The sequence below is a fragment of the Monodon monoceros genome, unplaced genomic scaffold (assembly GCF_005190385.1).
Source record: "Monodon monoceros isolate NGI ecotype Baffin Bay Population unplaced genomic scaffold, NGI_Narwhal_1 Super_Scaffold_9, whole genome shotgun sequence".
Classification (NCBI taxonomy): Eukaryota; Metazoa; Chordata; class Mammalia; order Artiodactyla; family Monodontidae; genus Monodon; species Monodon monoceros.
The window spans coordinates 25,658,037-25,672,745 of NW_021703786.1; the positions used below are offsets into that span (position 1 = coordinate 25,658,037).

Here is a 14,709-nt window from a genome sequence, read left to right on the forward strand (position 1 = left end):
TTTGTTTTTTTGGCTGAGAGACATGCAGGATATTAGCCCTCCGACCAGGGATTGAACCCGCACCCCCTGCATTGAAGGCAAAGTCCTAACCACTGGACTGCTGGGAAGTCCCTTGATTTTTAATAATTAATAATTTGTGCATTTGTGCCCTATAAGTGGGCTTTGAAATGGCCTTCCTGTCCCCTCACAGACTTGCCTGAAAAGTGTATATTGACCACTGTGAACATTGTTGGCTCCAACTTGCTGTCCCTATACTTGACAGCCTTAATCCTGATTTAATATGTAGCATTATGCCCTCTAAGGAAATTGGTTTTGCGAGTGTGATGAGATGGCTTACATTGAAAATCTCTCAGGATCTTGAGTTACTGGTTCCTTTGAGACCATCTAATGCTTCTCACTCAAGAATTACTTCTCGGGCTTCCCTGGTGGCGCAGTGGTTGAGAATCTGCCTGCCAATGCAGGGGTCACGGGTTCGAGCCCTGGTCCGGGAAGATCCCACATGCCACTGAGCAACTAGACCCGTGAGCCACAACTACTGAGCCTGCGCATCTGGAGCCTGTGCCCCGCAACAAGAAGAGGCCGCAACAGTGAAAGGCCTGCGCACCACAATGAAGAGTGGCCCCCGCTTGCCGCAACTAGAGAAAGCCCTCGCACAGAAACGAAGACCCAACACAGCCAAAAATAAATTAATTAATAAATTAATTAAAAAAAATAGGAACAATCATTAAAAAGAAAAAGAATTCCTTCTCTGTGAATCACCAGACCATAAACCCCTCCAGGACAAGTTCTTCTGGCTATCTTGCTCGCCGGTGTCTTCTTTCACCTCCACGACCCAAGAGTTTGCTTCTGCTGCTGTCACTCCCCTGAACTGGCCCTTATTGAGTCACCCCAGATCCTACCTCTATCTTGTTTTTCTTTTTCTTTTGGCCACGCTGTGTGGCTTGTGGGATCTTAGTTCCCCAACCAGGGATTGAACCTGTGTCCTTGGCAGTGAAAGTGCTGGACCACCAGGGAATTCCCCTCAGTGCTATCTTAACTGACCTCTCAGCAGCAAGTGACGTTTTCCCTTATAATACTTAAACTTTTTTTTTTAACTGTGAAATAAAATACTTGCTAAGAAATGCTTGAAAAATATGAACAGCCAAAATGATTGATGATGAAGCAAATACCCAGGTCTGGGTGGGGGGCAGTGCCAGTCTCCAGCAACCATAGGTCAGCCTTCCTACTCCCTCACCCTGTCACCCCTCTCCTGACTTGATGGGGGTTGCTCCCCCACTTTTCTGTTTTACCACACAGTATGCATTCCTAAACCCTAAATTTTAGTTTTGCCTATTTTGAACTTGAGATAACTGGAATCATGCCATGTATTCTTTTCTGTTACCTTCAGTTATAAATATTTGTATTAATTTTACTCCATACCATGTTCCTGGTTTTATTACCTCAGGTGTGAAATAAAATTTTTAAGATTTTAATCGTGCTTTTTTTTTTTTTTTGTGGTACGCGGGCCTCCCACCGCCGCGGCCCCTCCCGTCGCGGAGCACAGGCTCCGGATGCGCAGGCCCAGCGGCCACGGCCCACGGGCCCAGCCGCCCCGCAGAACGTGGGGCCCTCCTGGACCGGGGCATGAACCCGTGTCCCCTGCATCGGCAGGCGGACTCCCAACCACTGCGCCACAAGGGAAGCCTTATCGTGCTTTTATAAGACTCTGCTAAGATTTTTTTTTAATGCCTGGTATCTTATGTTAGATTTTTGTATCTTTAGATAGAGAATTCACAGAGTTCATAGAAGTGGTTATTTTCACAGGAGCATCATATAAAACCTAATACATGTATTTCTTCATCTCCCGAAAGTGGGCTTCAACATATGTGAAGTAATGTTGTTGGTTATCGTATTTGAAAATGCAGCTGAACCTCAGTCCTGGTATAAAGCAAAGAGCTCAGTCATGTGGTCACAGGGAAGAACCTCTGCCCATAGGGCTGCCCACATAGCACCGTGCTCCACTCTGGAGATTGCCTTACATCCCAGGAGTGCTGTGCTAACTCACACAGCTGACATTCCTGGTACAAGAGTTCTTTCTCATTCTTGGCAATAATTGCAGTGCTTTGTCTACAGAAAAACAGAATGGTTTTGCAGAATAAAGTGCCACAATTTGTTAATTTCGGTTTATATCTGTTTCAGAAAAAGGAGCCATTAATTTTAGTCTTTATTTTTACCTTTTTTGCTCTTGGGAATACAAATTTCATGGTCTTAATTTCCTGGTGCTTTATTTATTAATGCCACTTTTACCTTGGAGAGAAAAAATCACATGGTATCAAATACTTGTAATACATTTGATACAAAGTCTTAACTTAGTCTTAAAGGCCATTTCTTGTTAGCATTTTCAGAATTTCAGAATGACAAGGTGATTCAGAGTTACCTTTTAAAAATTTTATTTATTTTTAATTAATTAATTATTTTTTTGCGGTACGTGGACCTCTCACTGCTGTGGCCTCTCCCGTTGCGGAGCACAGGCTCTGGACACGCAGGCTCAGCGGCCATGGCTCACGGGCCCAGCCGCTCCGCGGCATGTGGGATCTTCCCGGACCGGGGCATGAACCCGCGTCCCCTGCATCGGCAGGCGGACCCCCAACCACTGCGCCACCAGGGAAGCTCAAAATTTTATTTATTTATTTTTGGCTGCGTTGAGTCTTCATTGCTGTGCACAGGATTTCTCTTGTTACAGCGAGCAGGGGCTACTCTTTGTTGTGGTGTGTGGGCTTCTCATTGTGGTGGCTTCTCTTGTTGCGGAGCATGGGCTCTAGGCGCGCAGGCTTTAGTAGTTGTGGCTCGTGGGCTCTAGAACGCATGCCCAGTAGTTGTGGCGCACAGGCTTAGTTGTTCCGCAGCATGTGGGATCTTCCCGGATCAGGGCTCGAAACCGTGTACGCGGGCCTCTCACTGTTGTGGCCTCTTCCGTTGCGGAGCACAGGCTCAGCGGCCATGGCTCACTGGCTCAGCCGCTCCACGGCATGTGGGATCTTCCCGGACCGGGGCACGAACCCGTGTCCCCTGCATTGGCAGGCAGACTCTCAACCACTGCGCCACCAGGGAAGCCTGGCAGGCGGATTCTTAACCACTGCACCACCAGGAAAGGCCCTAGAGTTGCTTTCAATCATTTTTTTAATCAGCAGAAAGTACTGTTAGTACATAAAGTTAATCTTTAAACTCTTGTTTTCCTTACAGTAAATAAATTCTAGGTTTTATCAATAATTCCGTGTTAAAGGGCAAATCAATCATAGGTAAAAAGCAGCAGGTAGAACAAGGTATAAAATGGGGGGGGCGGTGAGCCTTTGGGTGCCTCAGGGACATGCGGCTCCTCCCTGGTCCTGTTCCTGACCTGTGGTTGTTGCTCTGTCAGGATTCTCCTGGCAATTCTGTGATGGTTTCCTACTGTGTGATTTGGAGTTCTTGCCTTTGTGTGTCCTCTGCGTCGGAGTTTCTGTCATGTGGTGTTCAGCCTGAAGGACATCCTCTGGCATTTATTGTGGTGGAGGCTACGGGCAACAGGTGCCCTTGGGTCTTGTCCACCTGAGAACGTTTTCATTTTGCCCTTGTATTTGAAGGGTGTTTTCTCCAGATGGAGAGTTCTGAGTTGACAGATCTTTATTCCTGCCTCAGCACTTTAAAGATGTTGTTCCATTGTCTTCTAGTCTCCATTGATCTTTGGATTTTAGCAGTGTGATGATGACATGCCCAGGCGTAGTTTTCTCTTTATTTATCCTACTTTGGTTTTGCTGAACTTCCTGGATTTGTTACTTTATGTTTTTCATCAAATTTGAGGGTTTTGGCCATTCTTTCTTCAAATGTTTTTCAGTCCTAGCCTTATTCTCTTCTCCTGAGGATCATTTGATATTGTCCCAGGGGTTCCTAAGACTGTTCATTTTTCTTTCAAATCTCTGTCTTCAGATTATCTGGCTTCTGTTAACCCATCTTTAATTAACTTTGTTTTTGTCATCTCCCTTCTGATGATAAGCCCACCCAGTGAATTTTCTATTTCAGTTATTGTGTTTTTCAGTTGTAGAATTTTTGTTTGATTCTATTTTATCATTTCTGTTTCTCTGCCAAGATTCCCTGTCTCTTCTTTGTTTAACTGTACTTTGATGATCCTGAAAATCAAGCTCCAGATCTGACCCCTCTCTTGGCCCCAGACTCAAATTTCCTCACGAGAGAGCAAAATAACAAGAGAAATTTGCTTAATGAGGAGCAATTTCTAAACTCACTAGTAATGTCTGATGTATATGTGGTCAGGGTAGTGAGACGTCAATATTTTATTAAATCTCTGTTGTTTGGGTCTTGTTTTAGGTCGCAAAGGAGTTTGGCTTCCAAAATAACGGCTTCTCAGTTTACATCAATAGAAACAAGACTGGAGAAATAACAGCGTCATCTAACAAATCCCTCAACCTGCTGAAGATCAAGTGAGTGCCCGAGGGGAGAGGGTGGGGTGTAGGGAGGGCGTGCTGGCACCAGTTACCCGCCTGAGGCCGCTCAGTTCTCTCCTTTTTCCTTCTCGTGCTACTGTGATTACGGTCCTGAACGCAGACCAAAGTGCAGGTGACTGTGCTTCTTGCCAGGTGTTTGGCAGCCACGCTGAATCTGTAGTTACTGTTGAGCCGGTTTGATTGACTTGTGGAATTCGGGGATGTGTGTCACAGAGAAGGAGTTATGGTCCTGGGTTGTGTGTGCGCCTGCACACTCAGCTGCGTCACTGCGGAGAAGGACCTTGAACGTAGCTCCGTGCGTCGTTCTGCCTCGGGACCTGCTTGGTAGGTTGGGGGGGCTGGCAGTACAGTGGCCTGTTGCCCACGCTGTATTTCTTGCTGGCAGGACACCCTGGAGTGCCTTAGAATTGATGGGTAATGTCAGAAGGAGTTTCTAGGGTGCAGAGACCTCTTCCTGCATCCCACTGGCTGTTTTTCTAGTTTTATGGGAGCACAGCCACATTCATTCATTTATGTGTTTTCATGCTACAAGGGCAGGGCTGAGTGATTGTGACAGAGACTGTATGGTCTGCAAAGCCGAAAACGTTTACTATTTGGCCCTTTACAGAAGAGGTTTGCTGACTCCTGTCTGAACTGCCTGGGCACACCTCACATATCAGTGAGCAGAACCCTTCAAGTCATCTTTATCCTCAGACAGAGGGCAGGGAATTCTCCCATGGGGCTACAAGCAGCCTGGCTGCTGTAGCCACTGCCTGAGGGTTGGGCTGGGCTTTGCTGGCACTTGGCTGTGTGCCTTTTACCAGTCAGAATAAGAGGCTATTTTGGCAGTTTGTGTGGTCATTTTTAGGTTCACAACTAGTATATCTAGGGGGGAAAAATGCAATTTTAGCATTAATTTATTTGTTCTTCAACAAATATTCGCTCGGTACCTGCTCTTTGCCTGCCGCTGTGATGATGTAAAGCCTTTCCCTGTTTACGTTCGTTTCCAGGGGGTGAGGGTCATCTTTCCTCCCAGCTTGCAAAGGGTTTTTGCATCTTGAGAATCACTTCCTATGGGCGTTACTCGGGTTTGGACTCACACCCAACACTCACTGGCTGTGTGCCTGGGAAGTCACCTAACTTCACTGGGCCTCACCACCCTTGTCTGCAAGGGGGTGACGATGCCTCCTCCACGTGGTTGTCTGGTGCCTGCACGTGATGAGCACTGCAGGGGTGGCAGCTGTGTGTCTAAGCTATTCTGATGACTGGATGCCAGAAACGGGGGCTGCAGAGTGAAACACCCTGTCTGCCTGAGGTGTGGTCACAGTTGGATGGCATGGATTATCCTAGAGCATGTCTTTCCAGTGATAGTTGTGATGCTTGTTGAGCAGCACAAGCCCAAACTTGAGAACCTTGTCCTGTCACTGCTCGAGAGTTATCTGACCATGTCTGTAAGAGTGTGGTCACCCTGAGCTCCTTGTGGGTTTCACTCCACTGCCTCTGCTTCCATCGTCGCAGTTCAGCTGGCTGTTATAATTCTCTTGTTCATTTGTAGGTTCTTTTTTTCCCCTCTGTCTGCTTTTAAGATCTTCTGTTTGTCTTGGGGTCCTGTGGTTTCTGTTTGACCTGTCCAGCTGTGGATTCCTAGTTGGTTGGTTGGTTGGTTTAATGCTATCTGATGTAAGATGTGTTTTCTGTATCTGCAGGTTAGGTCTAGAAAATTCTTGGCCATTATCTCTTTATTTTTTTTTAAGATATTTTATTTATTTTAATATTTTGTTTATTTATTTATTTGGCTGCGTCACGTCTTAGCTGCGACACATGGGATCTTCGTTGCAGCACACAGGCTTCTCTCTCTAGTTGTGGCATGCAAGCTCAGTAGTTGCAGCGCGCGGGCTCTAGAGCACGTCGGCTTATTAGTTGCCCCGCAGCACGTGGGATCTTAGTTCCCCAACCACAGATCGAACCTGCGTCCCCTGTATTGGGAGGCGGATTCTTAACCACTGGACCACCAGGAAAGTCCACATTATATCTAAGTATTACCTCTCCCCCATTCTCTCTATTATTTCAGTGATTACGTTTTTTACTTTTTTCTATTTAATTCTGTTTGATTCGTTTCAGCCCTGGCTGTTAGGTCATGTGCTCGCAGGGGCTCCTTCCCAGCTCCTGCTGTGCTCTCACCCTGACCCCCAGGCTTCCAGTGAAGACTGCTGGGTTCCCTGGAGGCTCTGCCTTGGCCTATCACACACCGGATGCTTCCCTCTCGGGTCTTGAGGAGTCTGGGGTCTGTCTGCCCCGAGTGAATTCAGGGTTTGTGAGGATCCTTTCACACTGTTGCTGTTGTTGTCTAGCCTGTCCCTAAGCAGGGGATTTGGGAAGAGCTGCCGAGTCTGCAGCCCCTCTGCCCACTCTCCGAGCCCCTTGTCATTGTGGATAGTCTCTTGTTGCTTGTACTCCTTTTGTTCCATTTCCAGCTAGCATTCCATTCGTAAGTTTATATTCTTTGTCTTGAATTCCACACCTGAAGTCCTTGGCTGTCTAAATCTGTTGATTGTTGTCTGCCCTCTGTTGCTCGCAGTGGCTTGTTTCTCTTTTATATTTGGTGACCTTTATTTGAGACCTTATATTTGGCCAATCTTGGTCTTAGGGGGCCCTGAAAGATCTGGGGTTGGTGACTTTTCTGCGGAGAAGCCATTTGCTTCTCTCGGCACAAGGGGGCATCATGGGCCCAGCACTTGAGTTAATTTCTGTCTGGTTTCCTGAACCAAGTAGCATCCCTGATTTTACCCCGGACACATGGCGGAGCAGGCCTTTGGTTACAGACTTCTCAGCAGTGACTTTTTCCCCTACAGCATAGTGGATGGAGGCAGACAGGATTCCTCCTTGGTTCCTGTTTTCAACTGGTGGGTTTTTCCCAGCGGTTGAGACATCCTTCAGACATCTGGCTTTGTGTGGCATTTCAGGTTCAGCAGCTCGCTTTGGGGCAGGCAGGCTCAAGGCCTCGTCTCTCGTGGCCCAGACAGTGGCTATAAGCCAAGCTCAGGGTTCCCATAATGGGCTGGCCGGAGGTTCCTTCACTATTCTTATTTGAGCTGCTGTGGATTTTTGGACCCTTGGGGAAACTCTTTTCTTTAGAGCTCCACAGTGCATTTTAGAGGATATTTGTTAAAACTGATGTAGCATTTGAGCCATGTATCCTGAAGCTGGATGGTGTTTAGGAATATCTCATTTGCTGTTAGAAACAAATCTTCAATTGCAAGTTGGTGATTTTATCACCCTAAATTATGGGAGGGAAAAGAGGGGCGAGCAGACCCGTTGAAGAGCTGCAGCCCAGCCTCCTGCTGTCCCAGCTGTGGTGCCTGCTCCTATTCTCTCCGTTTGTTGGTTGGGGGCTGCAGGCAGTTCTTTCAGTCTTTCTTCCTGTATGTGCATCTTGTTGAGAGCAGTGAAATACTTGCCTGGTGGTGGTGCTACAGCTCTTCCTCCTGTACTGGTATTGAACACGCTGAGTGTCTCGGGACCTGCAGTGCTCCCGGGTGGGGACTGTTCACCCATACCGGCGGGGTGGCAGTCAGGCTCTGGCAGAGTCAGTGGTGGGTCTGACAGTGGAAGGACGCCATTTACATTGAAAATGATCGAAAACCAAATATTGTCCTTTGCACTGTGAATCATGGCAGCCTTTGTGGAAAGCAGTACGTCAGTGGCTTTAGGAACAAACGAAACTCCTGAGGTCTAACGGGCCCTGTCCCAGAAATCCACCCTACGGCCGGGAGACCGTGCGACTGCCCGTCTCTGGGCGTTTCCGCGGTGGGGCCTGTGGTGCAGGTCCCACAGGGAGCCATGTCCGTCATGCGGGGAGCAGCAAAGCGTATCGTGAGGCACCTTCACTGCCGAACGTTGATTAGACGTAGACCGTGTTTGGAGGGATTACGAGAGAACAGCAAATGCAGAAAGTGTGTCTCTTATCATCTCAGGTTTGTATATCAGTGACGTGTGCTATGTACACATGTATTTGTGAACGTAGAGAAAGCAGTGGAAGGATATGTCCCAGGCAAGTAAATGGGGGGCAGCTGAAGAGAAGGCCAGGGAACGAATGAGGGAAAGTGGGAGCTAAGCAGAGAAGGAGGAGGGAGGGGGCCATGCAGCTCCAGTGTCAGCTATGATTTTGTGTGTTCTTTGTGGAACCAGGTGCGTGTGCAGCATAGATTGCGCAGTGTGGTTGTAAGGAAGTTATGTTACAGTCCAGAGAGCCTGCTGCTGACCTTCGTGGGGGAAGAGGCATAGGGGAGGTGGGAAAAGAGAACTCTGGTCTCTTAAAATTGGAAGCCTCATTGTTTAGGCCTGCAGGGTGGTTGATGTTGCTGTTTGCAGGTGTCAGAGGTTCTCACACCTGAGTTGATCTTCTGTGCAGCTCAGGTTGTGAAGAAAGGAAGGCGGCCTCTACTTAACATTTGTCATTTGAACAGGCATGGAGATTTGTTGTTCCTGTTTCCCTCGAGCCTTGCTGGACCGTCGTCTGAGATGGAGACATCGGCCCCACTGGGGTTAAAGGCCTGTGGTGCTCCCAATGTGGTGGAAGATGAGATCGACCAGTACCTCAGCAGGCAGGATGGGAAGATCTACAGGAGCCGTGACCCACAGCTGTAAGTGCCTGCGGGGCCACAGTGTCAGTGAAGTGAAATGTCTGTAACGTGCCCTGATAAAGAAATGTAAGTTTTGAGTTTGACCATCTATTTTCAGATTACATCTCACTTCAAGCTATTCTGTGAGCTTTTTCTCATTGTTTGAATCTCAAAGTATGCTCCACGTGTACTTTATTATTATTACTATTTAAAATACACTGTGATTGTCTTTCTTTTTAATTAATCAGTTTTTACTTTTGGCTGCGTTGGGTCTTCGTTGCTGCATGTGGGCTTTCTCTAGTTGTGGCTAGCGGGGGCTGCTCTTTGTTGCCGTGCGCAGGCTTCTTACTGCAGCGGCCTCTCTTGTTGCGGAGCACAGGCTCTAGGTGCACGGGCTTCAGTAGTTGTGGCACGCGGGCTCTAGAGCACAGGTTAAGTAGTTGTGGCATCAGGGCTTAGTTGCTTCGCGGCATCCCGGACCAGGGCTCGAACCTGTGTCCCCTGCACTGGCAGGCGGGTTCTTAACCACTGCGCCACCAGGTAAGCCCCACATGTAGTTTAAAATTTTCTAAGTGTCGAGAACTAAGAGTTCTAAGAAGTCCTCACCGTGGTGTGCCCCTGAGACACGTGCAGGTGCAGAGTGGGCTTTAGCAAGTGTGACAGGGTGGAGGGGGTGGTACCTGGGCACCTGCTGGTGCAGGTCCTTGTTCACGTTGTCTCATTTAATTTTAGTGGAGGAATCTCAACGTTCCATATTCAGTACACTCTTTCCGTTCTTCTAGGGAACACTTCATTTGCTGAAGGTGCTGCTCCTTCTTTGAATATTCACTTTTCACCAAGGATTGTATAAAATGCTTATGCTTGTATACATTTGTTTATTATAGATTTTTTGCAGTTCTTTTTAAGGAAACTATTTAGAAACATCTGAGTTCACACTCAATGATGTAAAATTGTCTGAGCGAAGATTGTCTCTTCAGTGGAGTCTTTGTAACTGCATCACCGTGTAATCAAGACATTGAGATATTGGGATTCCACATGCTGCATTAGTGACCTGTATGTCTCAGATCAAAGGGCCCCAGATTGTTCTGAGCTGCAGTTGGCGTGGAGCCACTCTGTGGCTGTGGCCATCAACTGGCTCTCTGCCCCCATTTGTGTTCTTCCCAGGGACCCAGTGCCACTCCTACCCCGATCCGTGTTTGTGAGGCCTCATTAGGAATCTTTTTGAGTGTGCACGTGCCTGTGCGTACATCACCTGTAAGAGTCTGCCTGTTGGGAGACTCAGGCCCTTTCTTCTCTGAAATATAGAATGCGGTGCACCTAGGAGTTCCGACCCCATGTGGACAGTGCTGTGACTGAGCCTGTTGGCGCCCGAACGCATCTCCACTGTCCTACTATGCACAGACTGAAACCCACAGAGCCAAGCGTTCTTTTCATGCTTTTTTCCAAAATATGCATGAAGTGGGTGTTTTCTACGCTTTAGCTATTTATGTACCATTCTCAGGGTTTTTTGTTTTTTTTTTTACATCTTTATTGGAGTATAATTGCTTTACAATGGTGTGTTAGTTTCTGCTTTATAACAAAGTGAATCAGTTGTACATATACATGTTCCCATATCTCTTCCCTCTTGCGTCTCCCTCCTTCCCACCCTCCCTGTCCCACCCCTCCAGGCGGTCACAAAGCACCGAGCTGATCTCCCATTCTCAGGGTTTTTGCCACGTCCATGTACCAACTTTCTTAGTCTTTACCAAACATTTTTATTTAAATTGACTTTAAATCCATTCAGTTTTGCTTTTAGTTTGTGGTAATATCCATGAAATCAGTTAATATCCATGAAATCACAGGTTTGGTGCGCTGGTCGGTGTTTTCTAATACACACCAAAATATTAAACCATTAAAAACTGTTCACCACATACCATTTCAGATAATTTCATGTGGATGGGGAAGTACTTTATTAGGTATGATGTGCCTTTTAAGTATCAACATTCAGGGAGGCAGCAGCAGAAGAGCAGTGTGCTGATGCTGTGCATTTCTCTTCCCTGTGCTCTAGGTGCCGACATGGGCCTCTGGGGAAGTGCGTGCACTGCGTTCCTCTAGAGGTGAGAGTCCGAGTAGAGTGAGTTCCCAGAGCCGTCTTGACACTTCCCCTAAGTCCCTGGGCTGGGTCAGAGTGGTTCAAGGAAGTTACCTATTTATTGCCCTGGACCTCGTATTCCCACTAGTACAGGCTGCACTGAGAGGATGAGCCTTTATTTATGGGAGTGACCTTCTGGGTGGATTATGAACGGCTGGGACATGGGTATTGCTGTGATAAAGGGGCAGCATTTACACTGGGCTCCCTGGACAGTCCTTTTAAAACCTGACACAAAGCCGGGCCTGGCGGTTTTCATGCTCATCATTGTTTTGATTTACTCTACCCTGAATCTCACGTCTCCTCTACTGATTTGTCGTGGTGAGGTTGAGAGTTACCACAATAATGCCGACTGGTGACTGGTTGACACTGAATTTACGGCAGGAAGGCCAACCTGATTTTCTTCATGAGGCTCCTCTTGCTTCATCGTGTGGCTTTTTTTTTGCAAAATTAACCTGATATTTATTTGACTTAGAGCATTTTGTGTTTAATAGAGATTCATTTCAATCTTGAAAAGATAACTGGTACACAGAGAACTTGGTTCTGACTTAGAACGATAGTGAGGACCCATCACCAGTTCTCCCTCACTGCCTGCCCACCCGCCTCGGGGTTTGGCGGGTGGAGGCTGCGACCGCGACCGTGACCCCAGCGGCGAGTGCATGACTGTGTTGACTGTGTGTTTTGGCAGCCTTTCGACGAGGACTACCTAAATCACCTGGAGCCTCCCGTGAAGCACATGTCCTTCCACGCCTACATCCGGAAGCTGACCGGAGGGGCCGACAAGTAAGCGGCCTGAGGGCAGGGGGCGGCACCCATGTGGCTTTGGGGCGCAGAGTTTGTTTTCTCTCTCTGGCACGTGTTGCTTAAAGCCCCTGGGCATATGAGTGAGAAAAGTAAAAATCAAAGTCTGGGCATGAAGTGTTTGTATTCGTGAATCTTGTCCTGATTCTAAAAGAGAAACAAGTTGGGGGAGACTCTGGTCCCTGCTATAATCCACAGTGCCCAGTGCATGGGCAGAGGCCAAGCAGGCAGAGGCCAGGCTGTGGAGGCCCAGGGGCACCCCGCTGACCTTCCTTCGGGTATGCGGTACCCTGGCAACTTAGTTGTTTCTGAACCTGGATGAGATAAGGCGTGATGGTGGCCAGTCCTGTGTCTGTGGAGTCTGCCCTTTGCCCTGGAAGCTGCCTCTTTATCAACTCAATTTCACAGCTGTAGCGGGGCTGAGGCAGTGGCGCTGTCCATGGCTTGGCCTCTGGTGCCTCAGCATTGCTGTCTGCAGGCTCGGCCAGGCGGGCAGCATGGGTGGGGTTGGGCAGTGGGGGCAGCTGTCCCTTGGCTCTTAGAGAGCATGCTGTGACAGTGGCAAGCTGAGAGCACTTTGATTTCTTTTAAACTACGTCAGGTACTTGCCTGTGCAACCCCCTTCTGTTGATATGCTTACCTCACCAGAAAGTAACGGACTTCTTACTGTGATTTTATGATTCCTATCCATGCAGGGAGAGGAGACGGTGGCTGAACCCGAGTCAGCAACATTTTGTGAAGAATGTCATGTTGGCCTGCTCGTAGTTTTTCTCTGACAACCCGCTAACATCCTAAAATGACTTTTAAAAAAAGTTAGACCAGGAAAAAAAAAGATCCCACCAGAAGCCCATTTTTGCCCATTTGTGGGGTAAGCTCTGGAGCTGTCTTGACCACAGCATGAGTGTGCTGGGACCTGTCTGCCTTTTGTCCGTCTAGGTCAAGGGCTCACTTGTTGCTGTTGTTAACATGCAGCCTAGGTGGCAATCATTGCTTCCCAGGTGCCATCGTTCCAGCATGCCGCTGGCTTGTGAGGACAGGACTATTCACTGGACCATTTGTGAACGGGAAAGTGGCAGAGGGTGAAGTCACTTGTGCAGGCTCACCCCAGGTCCACAGTGGGGCCCAGGACATCCTCACTGACCAAAAGCAGAGTGAAGATATCTTTGTTATGTATCCTAATCAGGTTTTTTCTATGAATAAGAATTTTATACAGAAGTCTAAGTACTAGACTCATAAAGTAAATGTTTCTGATAAATTGATGGAACTTAAAAAGAACTTCATTTTCTGTCAGTGGCATAGGTTAGATCTAGATATTTAGCAGTACTGTTGAAAATCTTATGCGGTACATATATACAATGGAATATTACTCAGCCATAGAAAGGAACGGAATTGGGTCATTTGTAGAGATGTGGATGGACCTTAGAGTGTCATACAGAGTGAAGTAAGCCAGAAAGAGAAAAACAAATATCGTATATTAACGCATATATGTGGAATCTAGAAAAATGGTACACATGAACCTATTTGCAGGGCAGGAATAGAGACGCAGACGTAGAGAACAGACATGTGGACACAGGGGGACGGGGAGTGTGGGACAAATTGGGAGATTAGTTTTGACATAAAATAGATAGCTAGTGGGAACCTGCCGTATAGCACAGGGAGCGCAGCTCAGTTCTCTGTGACGACCTAGATGGGTGGAATGGGGGTGTGGGAGGGAGGTCCAAGAGGGAGGGGATATAGGTATACATATACATATATATGTAGTATATATGTGTATACATATATACGTATATATATATGTACATTCACTTCATTGTACAGCAGAAACTAACACAACATTGTAAAGCAACTACAATTTAAAAAAAAAGAAAAAGAAAAAATATCTTCATAGATGTCAGTGGTAGTGAAAATTAAAACTTTTATCGGAAAATAGTTTTGTATTCTTGTACAGTCTAGTGTACAGGACAGAAGCTACAACACCATTAGAATAAGTTTTAGCACATTTTCCCTGCTGTGGATACCACGTGCTTAGCTCCTGAGAACTCCCTTCAGGAAGTGTAAGATACCTGACATTTTATTTCCAGCCTCCTGCTACACTTTTCACCATTGTAATGTTTAATTAATTAAGTTGCCTTTTCTTTTTCAGGGGGAAATTTGTTGCCCTGGAGAACATCAGTTGCAAGATTAAATCAGGGTGTGAAGGACACCTTCCGTGGCCTAATGGCATCTGTACTAAGTGCCAGCCAAGTGCCATCACGCTGAATAGACAGGTGAGATGTTCGCTGTATCCATCTAGATGCAGAAAGCAGTAGATTTGTGTTCATGGCTAAGGAGTGAAAATGTCTGGAAAAGCCCCTCCTTGGAAAGGAGCTGCTGGTAGCAGTGTGAGTTACATGGGGCAGAGTCTCGGGTATTTTGGGGCTGATTGATTGACCCTTTTATGGAAATCATACACTGAGGACATTATTTGTAAGATCTCTAGCTCTTTCAAGCATAGAGGGGAGCCTTCAGTTTTCTGTTTTGTTGGCTGGTGTGGAGGCAGAATTTTCTTGGCGACTGTTTAAAATGCTCAGTGGTTGTGACTTTACCTTTTAAGAAACTGCGGCTCTGGAAGTTGGTAGTTGAACAGAACTGCCCTGGGACCAGCTCAGGGCATCTGTCCAGGCCAGGTTAAGAAGGGGGCTGGGCTCAGGAAGGAGCGAAA

General features: G+C 47.2%; 1 protein-coding gene across 3 annotated transcripts in view; it reads left to right on the forward strand.

Annotated features, from left to right (window-relative positions):
- NPLOC4 (NPL4 homolog, ubiquitin recognition factor) overlaps positions 1 to 14,709 on the forward strand; it is a 61,877-nt gene that overhangs the window by 12,904 nt on the left and 34,264 nt on the right. For all 3 annotated transcript variants that reach the window (XM_029210846.1, XM_029210845.1, XM_029210844.1), the window contains exons 3-7: positions 4,342 to 4,454; positions 8,924 to 9,100; positions 11,127 to 11,175; positions 11,896 to 11,990; positions 14,152 to 14,275. In XM_029210846.1, coding sequence (XP_029066679.1) covers positions 8,979 to 9,100; positions 11,127 to 11,175; positions 11,896 to 11,990; positions 14,152 to 14,275 — 390 coding nt within the window. In that variant the 5' untranslated portion in view covers positions 4,342 to 4,454; positions 8,924 to 8,978. The remainder of the gene's footprint in view (positions 1 to 4,341; positions 4,455 to 8,923; positions 9,101 to 11,126; positions 11,176 to 11,895; positions 11,991 to 14,151; positions 14,276 to 14,709) is intronic.